Here is a 22175-nt window from a genome sequence, read left to right on the forward strand (position 1 = left end):
AAAGAAAAAAGAAAAAGAAAAGGAAAAAATATATATAAACAGCTTGGTGTAGTGGTGCTTGCTTGTAACCCCAGCACTTGGCAGGGGGATAGGGAATTCAAGACTAGCCTAGTCTATATAGCTAGTTCGTTCAAAGCCAGTTTAGGTTACAGAGAAACCTTGTCTTAAAAAAAGACAGACAGACAGACAGACAGACCAAACAAAACGAACAGCTGAGAGCCTATAGAAGCTGGCTCAGCAACGGCCCAGCCAAATGGTCACATGACTGTCGTCGGTGGGAGGCTGGAAAGCAGAGAACTCAGGCACCCAGATCTCCTCCGATGGTGAATCCTGACATCCTGCCAGCAAATGGTTTCCCATCCTTGGTGAGAGCTAGGAAGAAAGGCTGGAGTCCATAACTACGGAGGACTGCCATCTGTAAGCCTGGAGAGAGGCGGGGTAGAAGGACCAAAGGCAGTCTCTTCATACCGCTGGGAGATGGCGGGTGCCTGGCTAAGCTGAAGGGAAACGAAGGTCTCTCTCTCTCTCTCTCTCTCTCTCTCTCTCTCTCTCTCTCTCTCTCTCTTCTTCTTCTTCTTCTTCTTCTTCTTCTTCTTCTTCTTCTTCTTCTTCTTCTTCTTCTTCTTCTCCTTCTTCTTCTTCTTCTTCTTCTTCTTCTTCTTCTTCTTCTTCTCCTTCTTCTTCTTCTTCTTCTTCTTCTCTCTCTCTCTCTTTTTCGTTTTTTGAGACAGGGTTTCTCTGTGTAGCCCTGGCTGTCCTGGAACTCACTCTGGAGACTAGGCTGGCCTTGAACTCAGAAATCTGCCTGCCTCTGCCTCCCAAGTGCTGGGATTAAAAGCGTGCACCACCATTGCCCGCTTTCTCTTTTAAGATTTTTTTAAAGTTTTATTTATGTGTATAAGAATGTCTGTGTGCACACTATGTGTATACAGATGCCACTGGAGGCGCTGAGCCTCCTGAGCTGGCTTTACACCTGCTGTGAGCCCCACAAAAATGGATGCTGGGAACGGAACTCCAATCCACTGAAAAGCGTCAAGGGAGCTTACCTTCGGAGCCATCTCCCAGCCACTGGTTCTTCTAAATACTGGTGCTCCCAAGAGCTTTGACTGCTCCCCTTCATTTCATGTGTTCCTCCAGTGGCAGGGCATGAAAGTCTTTGACCCATGGCACACTATACAATGACTCCTGCAACCTCACCACATCCAACCCGAAGCCCAGTCCCCAGTCCCTAGCAGAAATGGCTACTTCCATTCCACAAGCCTCTCTCATTTAGTGTGTCTAGAATTACCCACGTCTGCCCACCCAAGGTTTCTACCTTGGCCTTACCAAACATCACCACTCACAGCCACACCTACCAATCTCTCCCACAATTCAGCACCCCCAGCTTCGACTCCACAAGCCCACCACTCCCAACACTCTTTCCTCGGCCCTCTACGCATACATACAACACCTCTGTGGTGCGACCGCTGTGTGCCTGCAGCTGCATACAACCTACATGTTTTATACCGTGGGGGTGAGACCACACCTCCGTGTCTTCACGCCTGGGACTGAATGAGGTCAGTTCCCAGGAAAGGCTGAACCAGAAAGGAACAGAAGGCAGTTAACATTCCACTCAACACCTGTCAGTTCAAGCATGTCAATCCAGAGAAGGTCGGGGTCTGACCTGTTTGGCAACACGGAGCAGACCTACAGATTCCGACAGCCACAGGAGGGCAGTTTTTAGGGTTACCGTGATGGGGGAGAAACAGACAGCGGCATTTAAAAGGACAGCAGCCCTGAGACAAAATGAAGGACGGAAGAGCAGGCTGTGCCCCAAAGCACCCACCCCCCCCCCCCCCCCCCAGTCCTTCTCCCACTTAAGTCCTGGGAGAACTGGAGGAGATGGATCCATGAAGAAAGCCTGAGCATCTAATTAAACATTTTAGACTCCACTGCATGTGAGCAGGGAACTTGAGTCCCTCACGGAACCCTGACAAATGAGTCGTTTCCAATCAATCTATCACCATAGCATCTGGGTACCTCAGGAAGATGAAAATAGGAGCAACACATAAATGAAAACCAATATACAAACACCGTCTCCCACACAGGCCTCCAGGAAACCACAGGCGAGGCCATCTGCCAAGACGCCCGCCCGGCACCGCTTCCTGCAGCCAGCAGCCAGAGTAAGCATGGCTTAATGCGAGATTTAACAACAGAGAGATCGCCCCCTCTGACGCCTGACTCTCCTCCAATGGTGCCCCTTGGCTGAATGTCCACCCATCCAAGCTGGAAGGAAATCAGAGACGGGCAAATGAGACGTGTTTCTATAGGCTGCATCAGTCAAGGAATTTGTTAGAAATAAACAGTTGGGACAGAACCGAAGAGCGAATGTGAGTCGGCTGAAGGCTGAAGAGAATTCACAGATTTCTCTCACAGACATGGAGATCTGCAAGACACCATCCAGATGCCCTGCAAAGAACGCTTCCGGAAAGCAACAATATAGCCTTTGTTTTAAATTATTTCTTTCCGAATTTGTTTTACAAGTGGGGGGGTCCCCCATATCATGACAAGTGTGTGGAAGGCAACTCATGGGAGTTGGTGTCTCCATTAAAGTCCTGGGGGTCCAACTCAGGTTGTCAGGCTGGGCAGCCGGAACCTTCAGTAGCTGGCCCATCCATCTCTCCCGCTCAGCGGTAGCACCCTCTCAGTTCTTCCCTGGCAGCTTCAACCTCAGCAGCCTCAATGCCCTGGATCTGATAACCCCAGTCAGCAATGCTCAGGGTAGGTTACACCCAGCATGGCAAAAATGGGGCAACAGCAGGGCTGGGGGTCCACTGTAAGCACCCTTTCCTCCTGAATTCTATCAATTACTGGATTTTACAGATGGCAGTCCACCCTGCTGACCACGGGCTCTCCAGAAGGCCCAAGAAGCAATGTGCAAAGACTGCTCCGCCGATGGGAAAGCATCAGAGACCACCACGGGAGGGCGAGAACCGCCCGCTGCCAGATCTACTCCTGGACAAGCAAATATTTTCATCTCTGCGGTTTATCTGCTCCCCCCCCCCAATGTTTTAGGCGGAACAGGCAAATATTTACACAGCTAAGCGACGCTTCCCTGCCTCTGGGCATCTATTTGTACGAGGAAGTGACCTGAGCCTGTGACAATATTATTCTATAAAGCTCTGTGAAGCCAGGGGCTCCCCTTTGCCCTTCTTTTGTGCTCATTGTGCAAACGAGACTCCATGGACCGTCTGTATTTCCAATATTTTTCTTAAAGTTTTAATGAATCCGTGAGATCAAGGGAACCATGTGTACTCTCAGCTCAGGAAAACTTGGTTTTAATGGAGTCTTTGCCCCAGTCTCTCCTCCTCCAAACCCAGGGGGAGTCTGACATATAGGCAACTTTCAGCATCCCTTTTAAGTGAGGAAAAAAAAAAAAAGAACTCAATTTCAAAACGAGCCTAGACTGAAAACAACCTCAGAGCAGGCCGACCTGCAGCTCCCCAGACCCACCTGGGAAGTGTCTAGAGGACCAGTGGCTCCTGCTACAGCCAGTCCAATTAAGTCTGCATCTCAGATTTCATAAAAGGAAGTGCAGTAGCGTTTACCAAAAGCCTCCATGAGATTTTAGAAGGCAATAAAGGCCCGAAGCCCCGCTCTCGAGGCTCGGACAACTCACTCTTTTGAATACCTAAGAATGTGGCATTTCTACTGTGTGCCATCCCAAAGTGAAAATTCTCCTTCCAAAATTACCACCGTTGCTTTCAGATGACGTCATGAAAATGTCAACCTGGAAGTCAGAAAACAATGTCTGAGCCCACACAGCACAATGAAAACCTACTGGCCTGGAGCCTCCTGGTCAATTTCCTCTTGGGGTCTTGTCAAGGCTGAGCCAGGATTACAGTCCTTGCCCTAAATGTCACAGTCTACTAGCTCTTAATGGGATGCTAGGGCTCTGCTATGAACACCACAGGAACTTCTGACCTGATTGTTCTAGGTGACAGCATCTCAGCCTGGGCCCTTTTCTTCAAGGCAGACTCCCTAAAGATTATTTTATTTTTCATTTAATTTAATTTTTATGTGTATTGGTGTTTTGCCTGCATGTATGGCTATGTACCACCTGCATGCAATTCCATCAGAGAACAGAAGAAGGCGTCACATCCTCTGGATCTTGCGTTACAGACTGTTGTGAGCCACAATGTGGGTGCTGGGAATTGAACCCTGGTCCTCTGGAAGAGCATCTTTAAACAGCTCCACCCCAGCCCTGAGGATTCTTGCATATAGAGGTGATAGGTACTAAGTCAAAATTCTCTTTTAAAAAAAATTTTTTTTGGAACAATAATAAATTTTTATTCTTTAAGCTATTAAATGTATGCAGCTTGATACGATATTAGCAAAAATGATCTTACTCATTATTATTATATCTCTATAGTGTGTGTGTGTGTGTGTGTGTGTGTGTGTGTGTGTGTTTCCACTGAAGGAGCCAGTCCTCTCCTACAGTATGATCCAGGAGCCCAGACACCAAATGCAGGTCCTCAGTTTTGTGCTGAATCAGGACCAGCTTTTGCCTGCTGAGCCACTCCTGAGGCCTCAGAATCCTACTTCTTGCATTTAAATAGAGCTCTAGTTCCCGGAAGACTGCACTCCTGCTCCTTCCCTGACACTGAACCTAAAAGCACTGGACACTGAGCACTGGGAACCCACAATGTACAACCACTGGAAACCTGCCACGTCTGCCTTGGCCCACTCCATCTGAGTGGATGCTACTCTGGTAGCTAGTAGATGAATAACAAGATGTGGCTATGGGATGCCCCTGCACAGTGCCACCCCAAGAGCAGTGGGTATCCCCACCCCTTCCCCTTCTCAGCCCGGGAAGGCGAGCACCACAAACCGCTGGAGGCTCTGCACTGAGCTCCTGTTTTCCTGCCAAAGCAGGAACGTGTCTCTTTTATAAAGGGTTTCCTTGCACGATGAGGTAACAAAATCGATTATATTTTACTTGCTGTTTTTATAAAGGTCTACTTCTGAAAGGAAGGAATGAAAGGCTTCATTTCCCACTGATTCTTATCATTAAAACCCAAGGCCACTCCAGAGTTCTGTAAGGCAAGTGACGCACATGGCAGGGAGGGGCGGCTTGTGGAGAGCAAGAGGAGGATGAAGGAGTGTGATTTAGGTCAAGAGTACACACACAGGAAAACAGAACAGGGGCTAGAATGTCTTCCTGGGAAATTACCACTTAGCGGCAAAGTCAAGTTGTAACTTTTGAAAAGCCCAGTCCAGGGCTGGGGCAGGGCATCAGGGTGGGGATCTTCCACCAGAGACTCAGGACTAAGATTCAACACCTCCCTCTACCCAAATGAGACAGGATGCACAGTGATAAATTGTGCTGGCTACTTTTGTATCAACTTGAACCAAGGTCCAATCATTTGGGAAGAGGGAAGGAACCTCTATTGAGAAAATGCTTCCATCAGACTGGTGTGTAGGCAAGTCTGTAGGGTATTGTCTTGATTAATGATGTGTGAGGGGCCAGTCCATTGAGGGTGGTGCCATCCCTGGGCAGGAGTACATAAGAAAGCAGGCTGAGACAGCCACGAGGACCAAGCCATACGAGGCCCTCCTCTAGCGTCTGTCAGCTTCAGTTCCTGCCTTGGGTTCCTGCCTGGCTTCCCTCAGGGATGAGGCATGATGAAGTTGGAGCTGAAACGAACCCTTTCCTCCCCTTTGGTCGATGCTTTATCATAGCAATAGAAACCCTAAGATACATGATACTTCATCAGGAGCATTCGAGAGTGAGAGGTAGGATCAGACCTTACAGAACACATCGCCGAAATCCTTCAGTAACTCAGCAATTAGGCTTACGTGAGCTTTCCTTCCTTCCCTCCCTGTCCCCCTCCTCTGCCCCTCCCTTTCTTTCTTTTTTTTTAATGTGGAGATTTATAAACCAAGACCAAAGGCAGTCATTCTGCCTAAGGTAAAGCACCCAGAGGAAGTATTTGACTGTTTAAGAGACCCGGAGAGGCAAGTCACTGTAATGTTGGCTGGGACGTTGTGGATCACTAAAAACAGCTCTCTCTCTTTAACATGAAGCAGATGAACAAAATGAACAAAATATGCACAATTTAAGATGTGATCAACCAGAAGCCAGGACCCTTTTCCAGAATCTCATCACTGTTCAGTGATAGACTCAACAGAAAAATCATATATCACTCACACACACACACTCAATCAATCATCCATCCATCCATCAATCAATCAATGAGGAGCTTGAAATGCCACAATGTGTACCAGCTGTCTTTGACTCTGCCGTCCTTAGAGATCTCTTTAGCCTGCCTGCTTGTACTGTTGTATCTATCCTGGTAACAAGCTAGATGAAATGGTTTCCTAGCCAACTGCAGGTTAGAAAATGACAAAACTGGCCAAGTAGGGAACAGAGCATCAGGACATAGAGGAACTGACAGCTGAAGGCTACCAGGAAGGGGGGCGGGGGGGGGTGTTTCTGAAATTGGCCCTTAGGGCAACAGAAAGCACTCTGAGTTATATGTAACAGAGTTCAATGTATCTCAACACATGCGAACTGGTTTCTTGTCCAAGCTGATTTAAATATCAACCCAGGAAATAAGATAAAACAATCCCCAAGAAGGCCAGGTTTGGGCACACCTTTAATCCCAGTGCTCAGGAGTCCAAGGGGGCAGAGTCTGTGAGTTCCAGGCCAGCCTGGGCTAGTTAGCAAAGACCTTGACTCAAAAAATACAGATGAAGGACTGCAGAGCTGGCTCAGCAGTTAAGAAGCACTGGCTGCCTTCCCAGAGGCCTGGGTTCAGAGCTCAGCACCCTCATGAAGAGCAGCTGGTCTTGGCTACTTTGTGGGTTCTTCTTCACCCTTTTTCTTCCACCCTTTCAACTCCCTAACACTAGATAAGAGAGAAAAAGAAAAAAAACCCTGAATAACATCAGGAGTCAGAAGGGAGTGACTTCATCCTTAGACTACTTCCTCTTGAGTAGGGACACTGAGTTCCTTGAGCAAGTTTGAGCTTCACTGTCAGGATGTCTTGTTTCTTCTTTGCGCACGACTATTTAACAAACCACGACCAACATCAACCAATAACCCACACCTCTCTGGGCCCTAGCATTTATAAACCCCTCTGAACAGTCCCCAGAACTCTGAATGTCAGAGTCACAGAAACTATCTGCAGCTGACAAAATCACACCTCTAACACAGCATGAGCCAAATCATAGTCGGCTGCTGTAGTCAGTCGGAGGCAGAGTTCATTCCTATGATATTTCTGTGTTTTTAAAAGAAACCAAAATTCCAGAACTGTCACTACACGTGTCAACTCACAAGCATCTATAACTGCAGTTCCAGGGGACTGATACCCCCATCTGGCCTCTGTAGGTGCCAGGAACATATGTGGGGCAGAGGCACTTGATAAGACATATATGCAGGCAAAACACTCATACACATAAAAATAAATAAATGTATTTTTTAAAAAAGGAGTGAATGAGTAAACTTCCAAAGTAAAATAAAGTTAAAATGCTTTTTTCAGACAAACAGAAACTGCAAGAATCTGTCATCAGCAGACTTACACTGTTAAAAAGAATGTTTTCAAGCTAAATGGAAATGAAAGCAGACAGGAACACAAACACAGAAGAAAAAAATTAAAGGCACTCAAAACGGTAAGAATGTGGGTGGAAAGCTTTATTACTCTCTTTAGACAACTGATTGTTTAAAATAAAGCCAAAATAACACCGACTCTACTATGGTGTTTATAACCATTGCTAAAATATATGTATATGTATATATATATAAACACATACATATGCATATATTTATGTCTATGTAAAACTAAAAATGTAGGACAACAAAATGAAGACAGAGCAAATGCAAGCCCATCATCAGGGTGTTAGGTGATATGATGTGCCACCTCAAGGTAGACGGCAGTACAGAGAAAGCACTAACAATCAGGACATGATGTAAGGAGCTGGGGAGATGGCTTCGGAGTGCTGCTGCTCTTCCAGAGGCCAGGAGTTCAGCATAAGCCCTAGCAGCCATGTCTAGTTGCTCAGAGTCACCCGTAACTAAATCTCCAGGGAATCTGATACTCTCTTCTGGCCTCCTTGGTACCTACACACGTCAGATACATGCATACAGATACACGCATCTACACAGAAGTAAAAAATAAATTATAAGCTGCGCAGTGGGGGGTGCATGCCTTTAGTGCCAGTTCTTGGGAGGCAGACGTAGGGGAGTCTCTGTGAGTTCAAGGCCACCCTAGTCTTCAGAGCTACTTCTAGGACAGCCAAGGCTACCCAAAGAAACCATCTTTTGAAAAGCAAGTAATAATATAAAAATATAGTTTTTAAAATCACTTAAAATGGCCAGGTGCACGCCTTTGATCCCAGCACTTGGGAGGCAGAGGCAGGTGGATTTCTGAGTTCGAGGCCAGCCTGGTCTATGGAGTGAGTTCCAGGACAGCCAGGGCTACACAGAGAAACCCTGTCTCGAAAATCCAAAAGAAGAAAAAGAAAAAAGAAAAAAAGAAAAAGAAAACCAAGAAACATTTAAAAATTTTAAAATCTTACAAGCCAGATGGTGGCACACACCTTTAAGCCCAGCACTCAGGAGGCAGAAGCAGGCTGTGCGAGTGTGAGACTAGCCTGGTCTACAGAGCAAGCTCCAGGACAGTTCTTATATAGAGAAACCCTGCCTCAAAAAAAAAATTATGTCAAACAAACAAACAAAACACTACTTTTAAATTAAAAAAACTTATGTATTTGTGTGTCTGTCTGGGGTGGTATCTTCATTCATACACTCCTATAAATCCTGCACTCGGGAGACAGGAGGACCAGAAGTTCAAGGTCATCCTCAGCCACACTGGAGTCCAAGGGGACAAGAGACCCTGTAATAAAAAGAACACACTCACACATAATTCTTTCAAAATGCAGAGAGAAGAGAAGCCATCTGTGAGGCTGTTACAGTGTAGACATCAAAAGACAGATAAGAATTTCTTACGATAAAACTACGGGCAAAACCCTCAACAAACTATCAGGACATCAAGTACACTGGTTTAATGTTCTTTTTAGATCATCCTGCCTTACCATAGTGACAGGGTTAAAGAGGAGACCAGTGTCACCATCTCCACAGATTTGGGAAAAGCATCTGACAGCATTCAGTCCCCCTGGCACGAGGACAGTGGCTCAGTGCATCCCTGGAAGCCGAGCACGGTGGTTCACACTTGTAATCCCACCTCCAGAGAGGCAGAGACAGGTGGGTGCCTGAGGCTCAAGGCCCAGCCAGCCTAGCCTCGCTGGTGAGTTCCAAGACAATGACAGTCTCAAAGGGACGGTGCATAGTACCAGAGGAATCAGACCCGACGTTGTCCTCTGACCTCCACAGGCACACATGTATGCATGTATGTACGCACAGACACACAGACACACACACACACAGACACACACACACACAGACACACACAGACACACACACTCACAGACACACTCACTCACAGACACACACACACAGACACACTGACACACACAGATACACACACAGATACACACACATAGACACACACACAGACATACACACACTCACAGATACACACACAGACACACTCACAGACACACACAGAGACACACTCACAGACACATACACAGACACACACACAGACACACACACAGAGACACACTCACAGACACATACACAGACACACACACAGACACACACACACTCACAGACACACACACAGACACACAGACACACACACAGACACACAGACACACACACAGACACACACACACTCACAGACACACACAGAGACACACACAGACACACACTCAGCACACTAGGAATAGGAGGGAATTTATTTGACTTGATAAAAGGTATTCACTAGAAAACTATGACTGATACTATAATGATGAAATAAGAATAAGGCCCATGCCTGGAGGTCCTGGCACATGCCTGGAGGCCCTGGCACACACCTTTAGGACCATGCTTGGGAGGCAGAGGTAGGTGGATTGCTGAGTTCAAGGCCAGTCTGATCTATAAGGCAAGCCTGATCTAGAGTGAGTTCTAGGACAGCCAGAGCTACACAAAGAAACCCTGTCTTAAAAACAAAACAAGAGCAACCAGTTCCTATTCATCTTACATGGAACTGGAGTCCTCACTAATGACAGACAGACAGAAGGACCTGTCTTAAACCCTGCCCCCTGAAAAAAAAAAAATCTATGCATCTCACAATATATAAACCATACTTACCTAAATACCGCCTACACCATGAAGCTGTGACAGAACACACAGGACCAGTGATGACAGGTGGGAATCCTGGACCCTTCAGGGCATGGTGGCACTGCACAGCAGTGTGCATGAAGGCCACTGAGTTGGCAAGAATGACGTGTGCTTGGTGGGCGGGTACTGTGGAAAGTGGCTGAGGTGGAAGGTACGGAGGGAGAACACAGTCCCCTCTTATGTGTTGGCTGAAAAATGGCTGCTACTTAATGGATGCTCACCAGGAAGGAGCTGACCCAGAATATGCCAGACAAAAGCCCGATTGTTGTTCCTTTACCTAGGAGGGTACTCGTCAAAATGCCAACTCTGGAGGTGGAGACATGGCTCAGAGGCTAAGAGCACTCACGGCTCATGTAGAGGGGCCAAGCTTGATTCTCAGCATCAATATCAGGCAGCTTGCTACCACATGTATGTAACCTCCATCCCAGGGGATCCAGCGCCCCGCCAAGGACACATGTATGCACATAAACTCACACAGGCACACATGTACATATATATTTTTTAAATCTGGTGGTGGTGGGGAACCACAAAATTGCCTCACAAGAGTTTCCACAGACTAATCCTGTGGCCAGCTACTCCTGCTTCGAGCTTTAGTCAAAAAAGCCATTGCTGAGGTTAGAGACAGCACAGACTGAACACCTGCCTCCCAGATCTCAACCCAAATCTTAGAAAACAAACCTAGAAAGGCAGCAAACACCTGCAGCTGAGCCACCATGCTCAGGCCTGTGGCCATGGTCCTTGTGGCTATTGCGCTTTTGAAAGGTAGGGATGCAGAAACAGGGTTCATGAGGGCTCTCTCGCCTGCATAGAAAACAAGATCTGCTGGGCCATGGTGGCCAGCCTAGTCTACAGAGTGAGTAGCCACTCTAGACCAGGGCTACACAGAGAAACCGTGTCCAAAAGGAGAAGATCTATGCCTAAGCTTGGTGCTAACTAGTCCCAGAGAGAAGAGACATAAAGGAGGAAGAAGGAAGTGGGACTAGGATCCTCTGGTGGTCAAAATTCCTTTGCAGAGTCTCCATTATCAGCCATGGAAACACAGAGTCCAAAAATGTATTGGTCCCCCCTCCCCCCGGTTATGCAAATCTTAGTGAGTCAAGTCTCTGCCCGAGGCTGGTGGAAAAGCAGGAGCCATTGCTGTCTGAACGAACCTGGTGTTTCTGAACGGCAGGCACACCAAGCTGTAGTAACAGTTGACCCCCATCACCCTGTCAACCCCACACACACATACCTCCCTCCCCCCTCATGACACTCGACCATGTGCCACATATGGTCCCGTCTCTCAGACATGAAATAAACAGCCATGATTTCATTCAAGGCAACAACTGTTTTATATTCCAAATTCATCACTTCACGGCTAAGCTGCCACCACCTGTGTGGCCAACAGACCCACAACAAGAAGTAGGGTTCCCTAACACTCCTGGCCCATCCCCTACCCTGCCCTCATCTCAGGATTCCGTCCAGCGATGTCCCGGAGCCCGAGCACCACCACTCACAAGGCCCAGTGCCCACTGAGTGTACCAAGCAGCTTCCCTGTGCCAGGTTTGCCATCTACGAGCCTGATTTATTTTTTCCAATAAGAGAAAAGATGTAAAGACCCTCTGAGCGAAGACTAATATATATCACAATATTTATTTTTGGCGGAGTAATGGATTGGTCTTGTGGGAAAGCTGGAGAAAAAGCATCTTGTGAACAGGGATATAAATCAGTCACTCTGAACACCTCAGGGAATCCATATCCTCACCCTGCCCCCCTACCCCACCCCCGCTAACTCGACTGTGAAATAAACAGCTGATTTCTTTACAGGCATCATTTTATTTGTTTCTTATCTAACACTAACGACAGACTTAAGGATGTCAGGCCCAGGAAGCAATCACTTCTCTAACATTCAGTCCCCCCAAAAGCCTGGCAACCCAGAAAGTTGAAAGCCAGCGTCTCCATCTACGTGAATGAACTACACATCTAGGCAGGAAGGAACGGAGAAGCAGGAAAGACTGGAAGGACCTTCAGTGGTCTGCAGCCAGCTCTTCCAGGCAGAGCTGTTTCGATCCGCGCCACTCCTAATATTAATTATCCTGTGCATCTCCCAGGCCCCAATATTCACATGCTACAAAGAACACAGGGCCTTTTAATTTTCCTACCTGTCCCCGGTACCAGTGATGATAAATCAAAGATACAGAGAAACCGCACATGACTAATGAACCAGCCTACTAATGAGGAGCAAAGATCACTCGACAAGATGACACCATCACCTGTCACAGTCAGCAATATCCTGGAGGCTTGAGGTGGCAGGCCCCAAGGGTAGAGCCAGGGATACATCGTACCAAGCCAAAGGCACTTTGGGATAATTAAAAAGGATCTTCCAGGTACCTGCTATCCAGGCAGGAGAGAGTTCATTTTCGGGAACTCCACCTTGGAAAATTACTGATACGGCTAGCCAATCTCTTGGGTTGAGCAGTTCGGGCCCTTAAACATGGCTAGAGACCCCACCCTCACCCCCTTCCTTGGAAATCCTAGGTGATCTTGGGGCAAAGATCCAGCCTCAACTACCAGCGCCTTAACTGTTCATTTGCAGATCTTTTTGTGTGTTCATACGCATGTGGTACTTGTTAGGAGGAGCGCACACAGGCACGTGTGTGCATGTGTACGTGTGTATGTGTGTGTGTGTGTGTGTATGTGTGTGTGTGTGTGTGTGTGTATGCATATGGAGGCCAGAGGTCAACCTCAGGTGGTTGGTGGTATACATCTTTTGCCTTTCTTCTAAGAGCAGCAATTCTTGAGGACTGGAGAGATGGCTCAGTGGTTAAGAGCACTGGCTTCTCTTCCAGAGGTCCTGAGTTCAATTCCCAGCAACCACATGGTGGCTCATAACCATCTGTAATGGAGTCTGATGCCCTCTTCTTATGGCATGTACCATATATATACAAAGAGCACGTCATAAATAAATAAAAAGTAAAAAAGAACAGCAGGGGCTAGAGAGATGGCTCAAAGGTCAAGAGAACTGACTGCTCTTCCAGAGGACCTGAGTTCAATTCCCAGCAACCACATGGTGGCTTGGAACCATCTATAATGAGATCTGGTGCCCTCTTCTGGTGTGTCTGAATAATTATTTAAAAAAAAAAAGAACAGCAATTCTTTTTTTACACTTATTTCTTTTGCCTATGGAGAGGGATGCAAGACACATGCCACAGCATCTTAGCTTGTCAGTGAAGGTCAGGCACATCTTTTGGAAATAGTTCTTTCCTTCCACCATGTGGGTTTCAGGGATCAAAATTGGGGAGTCCAGCTTAGCAATAGCTAACTTAACCTGGTTTTTTTTTTCTATTTTTTTAAATATGGGTCTCTTAGCAGGGCAGTGGTGGTGCATGCCTTTAATCCCAGCACTCGGAAGCCACAGGCAGGCTCATCTCTATGAGTTCAAGGCCAGCCTGGTCTACAGGGTGAGTTCCAGGACAGCCAGGGTTACACAGAGACACCCTGCAGAGAAAAACCAATGGGTCTCTTCATTGCCCAGTAGAGCAGGCTGACTGATCAATAAGTCCTCAAGATCCATCAGTCTCTACCTCCCCCTGACCAAGATAAGGACATGCCATCAAGCTCTGCTTTCTCACATAGCTTCTGAGACTCAAACTCAGGTCCCCAAGCACTTTGCCAATGGACCAACCTCCCCAGCCCAAACTACAGATCTTTAATAAAACTGGATCAATATTCAAGTAGCTGAGCCAACTAAATGTCAGATCCATAAACACAGCCGTAAACATGGGGGTAGGGGCACGGGGAAGAGAAACGTGCCCCGAGTCCTGGTCTATTGCCTTTACCATATCAAGACCAAGACCCAGACCAAGGTCAGACATGAACCCAGGATGGAACATTTGCAAGACTGCTGTGAGCTGACACATGAGAGTCCAGGGCTAACTGCCCAAGGACGGAGAATCTCAATCCAGGTCCTTCTCTGCCTGGACAAGCACTTCGGGAAGAGGAGCCAGAAGAAATGATCCTTCCTGCAATTTGTTTTCAAAAGTAACAAATGGGCTAGAAGTGCCCATTATCTGGACGTGCCCATTATAGGTACCCAAAACCAGTGCCCAGTATCTGGACAGCCCATTCCCTCTGACAAAAGCTCCCTTCACTGGGAAGGGCTCACAAGGGTTTTCAGATCAGCAACCTATCACCATGAGATCAAGACAGTGTAAGTTATTTCACTGGGATGTGATGCTAACAGGCTGCCTGTTTCCAGCTCTTGTTGGAGAAACCTGAATTTGAGTCCACAGACCATCCACCAATGGACGGTGACCGCTCCCCCACCCCTATCAAACATGTCCAACCTGCAGCCCTCAAGCTGCACATGTCCCAGGACAGCTATGAATACATCGCAACACCGGTGTAGATGGTATCATACCACAATGCCAGAAAGCATCCCTGTGGGTTTATGTATGATCCTCGGAACGCCGTTGTACATTCTAGCCATCTTTGCCCTTCTCGGGCCCAAGCCGCAACCCATTCAACCCCACCTCCCCCAAGTTCAATATGAGTGCTGGGAATAACTAAATTAAGCAGCATTTAGATAGCTATTCATGGGTACAAGCTAGGGAGACAGTATCACTGCCATCAAAACATCACCACATGATTCCACTTGACCTCATTGGACCAAGAGGAACAAGAAAAGAGAAAGTTCAATGCTGAGACCTCTCTGACTGGCTTAGAAGTCTACAGAGGGGCCAAAGCTGGACCCTCATCCACCAACAGCCTATCACTTCTTCATCCAGTCCTACAGGAAGGTCCAGGCAGGAAGGGGTGTGGCTTACCCAAAGACAGACAGTTGGCAGCTGAGCTAAGATCCCAACCCATGTTCTCTTGGTGCTCCCCATCTCCAACACCTAGGGCTTCAACGCCGGGATGGGAGGGTGATAAAATATGTCCTGACACATGGATAACCAGAAGCTGTGGCCTCAACACATCTTATCAGCAGCCACATCCATCTCTCACACCAGAATGTTCACAAAGACATTTACTTGCTCTGGAGCCAGAGTGTCTGTCCGGTTTCCATCTGCTCTCATCCGTCACTCTCTCTGATTCTGTCCTAATGCTTACTTCCACTTTCAAAAACCTCATCTTAAAAGAACAGGTCTCTTTTTATCAGATGTTAGTTCTCCTCTTCTCCCTGGGTCTAATCAATTGGTGTCTGAAGATAAACAAACCAGAGACAAATGCCATGATCCCTTTCCAAAAACAGGCACCTTTAAAATGACCCAACCCTAGGCATAACACAGAGAGAAACTGAAGGAGAATCGCGGACAGGCACCTCCAGCAGGATGCCCTCCTCTGATGGGACAACAAAGACAGTCACTGTGTCTTAACTTCTAGCCACCATTTTCAGGATTGGGACATGGGGCAGGGTTCAAAGTCAAGTAGCCTGAGAAGACCACAGGTCCCTAAATATATCTGTGAATACAGCTCTGAGCCCACCACTCTGAGGAGCTTGCAATCTGCATATGGAGCAAGGAGGACGTAGAACAGCAATTGCAAGGAGCCACAAATGTGCTTCTAGCTACAACCAGAGGTGTAAGGAGATGACACTTCACACATCCAGATACCTGCTACCATGCAGCCCTGCTCCCACTCTGTTACCTCACTCCCACCAGCACATTGTGCAGTGCTCACACCTCCTACCAGCCCAGCCACACCCACCTGCACAGCCTACAGTGCTCACACCTCCTACCAGCCCAGCCACACCCACCTGCACAGCCTACAATGCTCACACCTCCTACCAGCCCAGCCACACCCACCTGCACAGCCTACAGTGCTCACGCCTCCTACCAGCCCCAGCCATGCTCACCTGCACAGCCTACAGTGCTCACACCTCCTGCCAGCCCCAGCCATGCTCACCTGCACAGCCTACAATGCTCACACCTCCTACCAGCCCAGCCACACCCACCTGCACAGCCTAGTGCTCACACCTCCTACCAGCCCCAGCCATGCTCACCTGCACAGCCTACAGTGCTCACACCTCCTGCCAGCCCCAGCCACTGCAGCAGGTGGGGAGAACCAGCCTCCGCTGGTAACAAAGGCTGTGTCTGCATAGACAGGACCAAGATCCCCTCCAGGAGTCACCCTGACGTGCCTCCCATCCCCTAGGCTTTCCGTGTACCCCCTGCCCGCACCCCTTCACCTGTCCATACCCTACCAGGGAGGCTTTCAGAAGTGGTTCCTTTTACCTCTCCCACACTGGAAAATTCCCAATGCTTTCAGAGATCTTCTTGACAATTTCTTGGCCGCTCTAGGCATCCCATGAGAGACGGCATGCACGAGATGTATGTGTGATTTCACTGGGGGCTGTGGCCCACCAAGGAAGCTTAGAAGAGTGGAAAGAGGGGCTGCGTTAAGAGACAGTTTCAGGAAAGGGAGAGGCAGGTGGCCCAGGTGAACTGAACACAAGAAGCCCCTGAACAGAAAGGGCAGAAATGATGGCTCTCGCTTAACTGTTATAAATTCTAGTCTCTGATTAACCTTTGAAAGATGAGTGAAAACTGTGGAATTGAAGTTGCTCTCAAGTGCACACACAAGCATGCACACACCAAGGACTTAGCTCATGTGTGGTTCCCACAGGTCTTGTGATTGCTTATATAGAATCTCAAGCAGGGCTCAGCACAGCACCTTGGGGTACCAGCTGCTGCAAATGGTGATGAGATGAGGTGCTGGGAGGACAGCTCCCACAGAGCGGAGCCAAGCCTTCCAATGGCTCTGGAAGATCTTGGCAGCAGAGACCCTAAAGCTGTGGCCTGCTCTCTCTAGAAATGCAAAGAGCCCTGCTGACTTCCTGCTGTAAACTCAGAGGTCCAGACTGAAGCAATGCTTTCCTTCTGGGTCCCCAGGAGGGGGGACAGCAACCTCTTCTTTCCTGGGAGACCTTGGCCCAGTGCTTACTCACAGCCCCCTTGTGGCCTGGGGGTGTCACTGCAGCCCCCTCTCCTCTGCTGGCCAAGCATCTCACACAGACCACTCTAAGCTGGGGTGGGGCAAGAACACTCAGGTACCGGTGGCCTCTTGGCAATTGTCGGCAAGCCAGTTCCAAGCCGTGTTTGTTTTTGATGTCTTAAAACTTAAGACTGTGACTCAAGTCTAAGTGATCCTTCTAAATCCCTCTGAGGCCCACTCCTTACGGGGAACCAGTCCAAGACCCGCCTCATTAAGCCAATAACCTCAGAGCTTCTGTAACATTACCACTGCTTTATTGATTACTCCTTCGTCTTTCACATGCAATTATGTACAACTGTGGCAAAGCTCGATAGAAGCAGTTAGCAGGGATGCCTCAAGATCTCTGGTCTGCAAGATGCCGAGAGATTACAAAACAGGACACCAATACCTCACATGTCTTGGTTTTTCCATAGTTTGCTGGAGCTTAGGATAAGTCAAGACTTAAAAAACACACGGTGAGGGAGAGGGTTTCTAGTAACTCCCTCCTGTACAAATGAAAACTAAGGACCTAGAATCCACTCCTATTAGCAAGCCATCAGGGAAAGCCTGGAGCCCACCAGGACTGGGAACTCAACGGGAATAAAAAAAATCTACCTGGAGGTTTGGGTAAGGAGCCATAAACTAGCCTGGTTACCCTCAAGTATGCACCAAGGGAAGAGAGTAACTTTGGATTGAGGGGCGGTGCTGGGGCGTGCCTGAAGGGTCTCGGGTAGACCAGGAGCCAGGAGAGGCCAAGAAGGTGGGGAAACGCTTGCAGCTATAAGTCTTGGCGGGAGGTGTGTATGGGGGGGCGGGGGTGGTGGTGCTTACCTCTTTGATTTTCTCTCGCTGAGCTCGCACCAGACTCTGGGACTCCTTACTCTCATCAGTCCTTGTCCCCAAGACCGGGTGTCGAAGGCGGCTGCGGAAACCACTGTAGTCGAAACTGAACCGGACGCTCTCTTCCTGCGGCCTGAGGGCGGCAACCCTGTTGCCCTCCTCCCGGGGCCCGGTGGGGCGGGTTCGCCGCAGCCACCCTTTCCTACGGAGGGCACCGAGCAGGCGGCTGGGATCGTCCTCCCCCGGGGCGGGAGCCGCAGGGGCAGGGTTGGGAGGCGGCTCTTGCTCTGACACCGAGCGGTGGCCGGCGATTTCGGCCATCACCTCCAGGCCAGGCTGTTGGGTCCGCGAGGCCGAGAAGAGGCGCTTGAGGCGAGAGGAGTGGGGCAGCAGGAACAGGGCGCCGAAGCACAGGGTGACGAGGCCCGAGAGGAAGAGCAGGAAAAGGAACTTGTGCGGCAGCCGCAGCCCCCACGGCGAGGCCGGGACGAAGCCCGGCACTTTCCTCACCAGCATCGCTGCGCGGCCAGCAGCAGGGGGCTGTCAGCTCCGCCCGGGGCCCCGGGAGTCCTCAGGGATGCGGAGCGAGAACGAAGCGGCAGGGGTCCCGGAGCAGGGCTGCGCACCTCGAGGCCGCCGCTCCGGGGACCCGCCCGAAGTTCAGGGAGTTTGGAGCGAATCCTCCCGCGCGGGGGCGGGGGCGGGGGCGGGGGCGCGGCGGCCTCGGCGGGGCCCGGGCGAGGGGAGCTGCTCGGCTGGAGCCCGGGCCCGCCGCGCGCCGCAGCCTGCCTTGCCCTCCGCCTGGTCCACGGAGCCCGCGCCCTCCCGCGCCTTCCCGCGCCGGAGCGGTCACATGCCGTCCGCGACGCCCTCGCGGAGGGTGCGCAGGACGCAGGCCCCGACCCGCCCGCACCCGAAGTTTCAAGCCTCCGGAGCAGTTTGCAAAGGGAGCCCCCGGGGGCTGCAGGTCGAGCGCCGCTTCTGGAGCGCGCGCCCAGCCGGCGGGGACGGCGCAGGGCCCGGCGGTCGGGACACGTCCACAACTTTGCTCCGCCGCGCGCGGCTGCCGCTCCCGAGGCTGCGCGGGACCCGGGGGCTTCAGAGGCTTCGCGCGGGGAGAGGGATGCCGGAGAGGGGAAGCGTGTGCGAAGCCTGCAGCTGGCCTCTGTCAACCCGGGGCTGGGAGGCTGCCGCCGAGCCCGGAAGCGCTGGCTCGTGCGCCGCTACTCGGGAGGGCGCGGGTCTCCCGCTGCGATCACCTGTTCCCCGGCCCCGCGGCTCCGCTAGCCGCGCAGGCTCGCCCCGCCGCAGCTCCAGACGGGCCGCCGCTCGGGCTCTCACTGCGACAGCGCCGCTGCCCCGCCCCCCGTCCGCCACGCCCTCAGGCCACGCCCACAGCGCGCTTCGCGCCCCGCCCCTCCGCCCGCCGCGGCGCCGCAGTCCGGCCAATGGGGAACCTAGCCGGGAGGGATGGGCGGGTCCTAGTTTGGACCACGCCCCCCGCTCCCGGGGCCGGCGCTGCGCTCCCCCATCCTGCCAGCTCCAATGGTCCAGCTGCGCGCTGTGGAGAGGGCGGGGTGCAGAGCGGAGCGAGGTCATTGGCTGCTTCCGAGGGATCCCCGAAGGGCCACACTCACCCATTGGTTTCTGCCCAGCGTTCGCTGGACTCCGAGAGACCGAGACGCCCCCCTCCACCGCCCACCTCCGCCTTGCGCCGCTCGGTGTTTCGGTCTCCCCGGGAAGGGCCAGGAGACCAGGTCGGTCTGGAAGGCGCTGCCCATCGTTGGGGGACCCTGTCACTTCTCAGCACCGGCTGAGGATTGCCAGGTTGCTGGTAGACATGGATGTTCTACGCTCACACCAGCCGCGGTAGAACAGCTGCTCTGGGGGGGATGGGGATGGCTGTGGCCGCGGTTAGGTCTGGCTGAATCAGTATTTCCAGGGTTCTTCGGAAACCGCCACCAAAAAACGTGACCAAGGCCTTTGGGTGGGGTTGGCGAGAGACGCTAACATGAAAAGCAAGAAGAGACAGGGACCGACAGAGAGAGACGCGGGGACCTGGACATATGCACGGGTCATACATAGGATATGCATGTATGTGAACATTTGCATTTTTATGCATACAGAGGCTGCCGTGTGGGTGTGTGCTTACATACACTTAATCTCAGCACGGACACCCTAGCAGTTATGCCAAAGTGTATCTAGACAGTTCTAAATAAGCAAACATTGGCATGTGCACAGGCGTACCCAGAGACACCTCCACAAGCCCACACATACACAGGCATGTGTGGTCAGACACGTGTGCCCCTGCCCCAAGGCACAGGCATCCGTGGACTTAGTCTTTCCTTTGCTGTTAAACCTCACCGGGGGCCAAAACAACACTGCTGTGTGGGTCTCTCATGCAAAACACTTTATAGAGACAACAGCGTAGGGAGAGACAAATTAAGAGGTGTAATAGGCAAGGGGGAAAATATCTGCTTTCAGCTGCAATTTAAAATGAAACTCGGCGTTGACAAGACAGAAAATACTGCAGGGACGTCTTTCCGGGGAGGAGGCAGCCCAGGCAGGCTCTCACCTCATAAATCTTGCTTCTTCCCTGAGGCAAATGGGCCACTGAGGCTTCCTTCTAACCCTGACCAAACCATTGCCAATACACCCACTCCTGACATTTAAATACCCCTGGCATATAAATTTCTCTCTGCTGAAAATACAAGATAAAAGACTACTGTCGGTAACAGGTGCAAATATTTTGGTCACCAGAGATGAATAATTTCTCCCCACATACCTAGCTTATATGTAAATTTCTACTTCAAATGTTTCAGTCTCTTATGAGCTTGGCTGGCAGGAGTCAGTTCCCTGGAGTTAGCTTAGTGCATGAGCTATGCATGTGTGTGCTCCTCTCCTGCATGCCTCCCATGACCAGCCTTCTCGGTGGATCCTACAGGAGACTGCTGGCATGTGCTTGGAGAAGAACGCAGGGACCTAGCCCATGATGACAGCTTGTCTGTACAGAGAGAGGAGGGTGGGGCAGAGAAACAGACAGAGACAGAGTGTATGTCTAAGTGAGTGTGTGTGTGAATGTGTGAGTGAGTGTGTGTATGAATGTGTGAGTGTATATGTGAGTGAGTGTGTGTGAATGTGTGTGTGAGTGTGTGTGTGAATGAATGAGTGTATGTGAATGTGTGAGTGAATATCTGTGTGAGTGTGTGTGTGAATATGTGTGTGAGTGTGTATGTGAATGATTGAGTGTGTGTGTATGTGAATGAGTGAGTGTGTGAATGTGTGAGTGAATGTCTGTGTATGTGAGTGAAAGTGTGTGTGTGTGAATGTGAGTGAATGTATGAGTGTGTGTGTGAATGTGAGTGAGTGTGTGAGTGAGTGTGTGTGAATGTGTGAGTGAATGTGTGTATGAGTGTGTGTGAATGTGTGAGTGTGTGTATATGAATGTATGAGTATATGTGTGTGAATGTGTATGTGAGCGTGTGTGTGTGAATGTGAGTATGTGAGTGTGTGTGAGTGAATGTGTGTGTGAGTGAATATGTGAGTGTGTGTGTGAGCGTGAGTGAGTGTGTGCTGGGGGGCAGTCACTGGAGGAGATAGAAAACAGGAAGACTGAGCATCGTGCTCACTCTGATGGACTTCCCACACAATCCCTGGTCTGCTTCGTGAGCCAGGGGCTAGGCAGCATCCTAGAGGCACTTAGAGCACAGAATCAGAACCTACAGGGCTGTTCATTCACACTGACCTGATGTCAATGGTACACGCATGCACGCACACACGCTGTTGGCCCCATAACCTTACACACGTGCACGTGTGCATGCTGCTAGACCTATAACCTTTACACACTTGCTAGCTAGCTCTCTGAGACCCTGAGGTATCCTCAGCCACACCTCTGGGCCCTGTAGAACCACATGTAATGTTCCTCTTCTCCCACTGGCTATCATCCACAGAGACCCTCCTGGCAAGAACTAGAGCCTGCAGGCCTCCGTGACTTCCCTCAGGGTGTTGGGGAGTGTTTGTTCGTTTGTTTGTTTTTATTTTTGTTTATCCTTCTCACTCCAGCCCTACTTGCTCCGGCCCAAAGATTTATTTATTTATTATATGTAAGTACACAGTA

General features: G+C 50.1%; 1 protein-coding gene across 1 annotated transcript in view; it reads right to left on the reverse strand.

The window, feature by feature from the left end:
• The window catches only part of Man1c1 (mannosidase alpha class 1C member 1), a 139778-nt gene extending 120902 nt beyond the window's left edge, over positions 1-18876 (reverse strand). The window contains exon 1 of the mRNA XM_031379030.1: positions 18050-18876. Coding sequence (XP_031234890.1) covers positions 18050-18574 — 525 coding nt within the window. The 5' untranslated portion in view covers positions 18575-18876. The remainder of the gene's footprint in view (positions 1-18049) is intronic.
• Between the last annotated feature and the right edge of the window lie 3299 nt (positions 18877-22175).

The sequence above is a fragment of the Mastomys coucha genome, unplaced genomic scaffold (assembly GCF_008632895.1).
Source record: "Mastomys coucha isolate ucsf_1 unplaced genomic scaffold, UCSF_Mcou_1 pScaffold18, whole genome shotgun sequence".
Taxonomy (NCBI): Eukaryota; Metazoa; Chordata; class Mammalia; order Rodentia; family Muridae; genus Mastomys; species Mastomys coucha.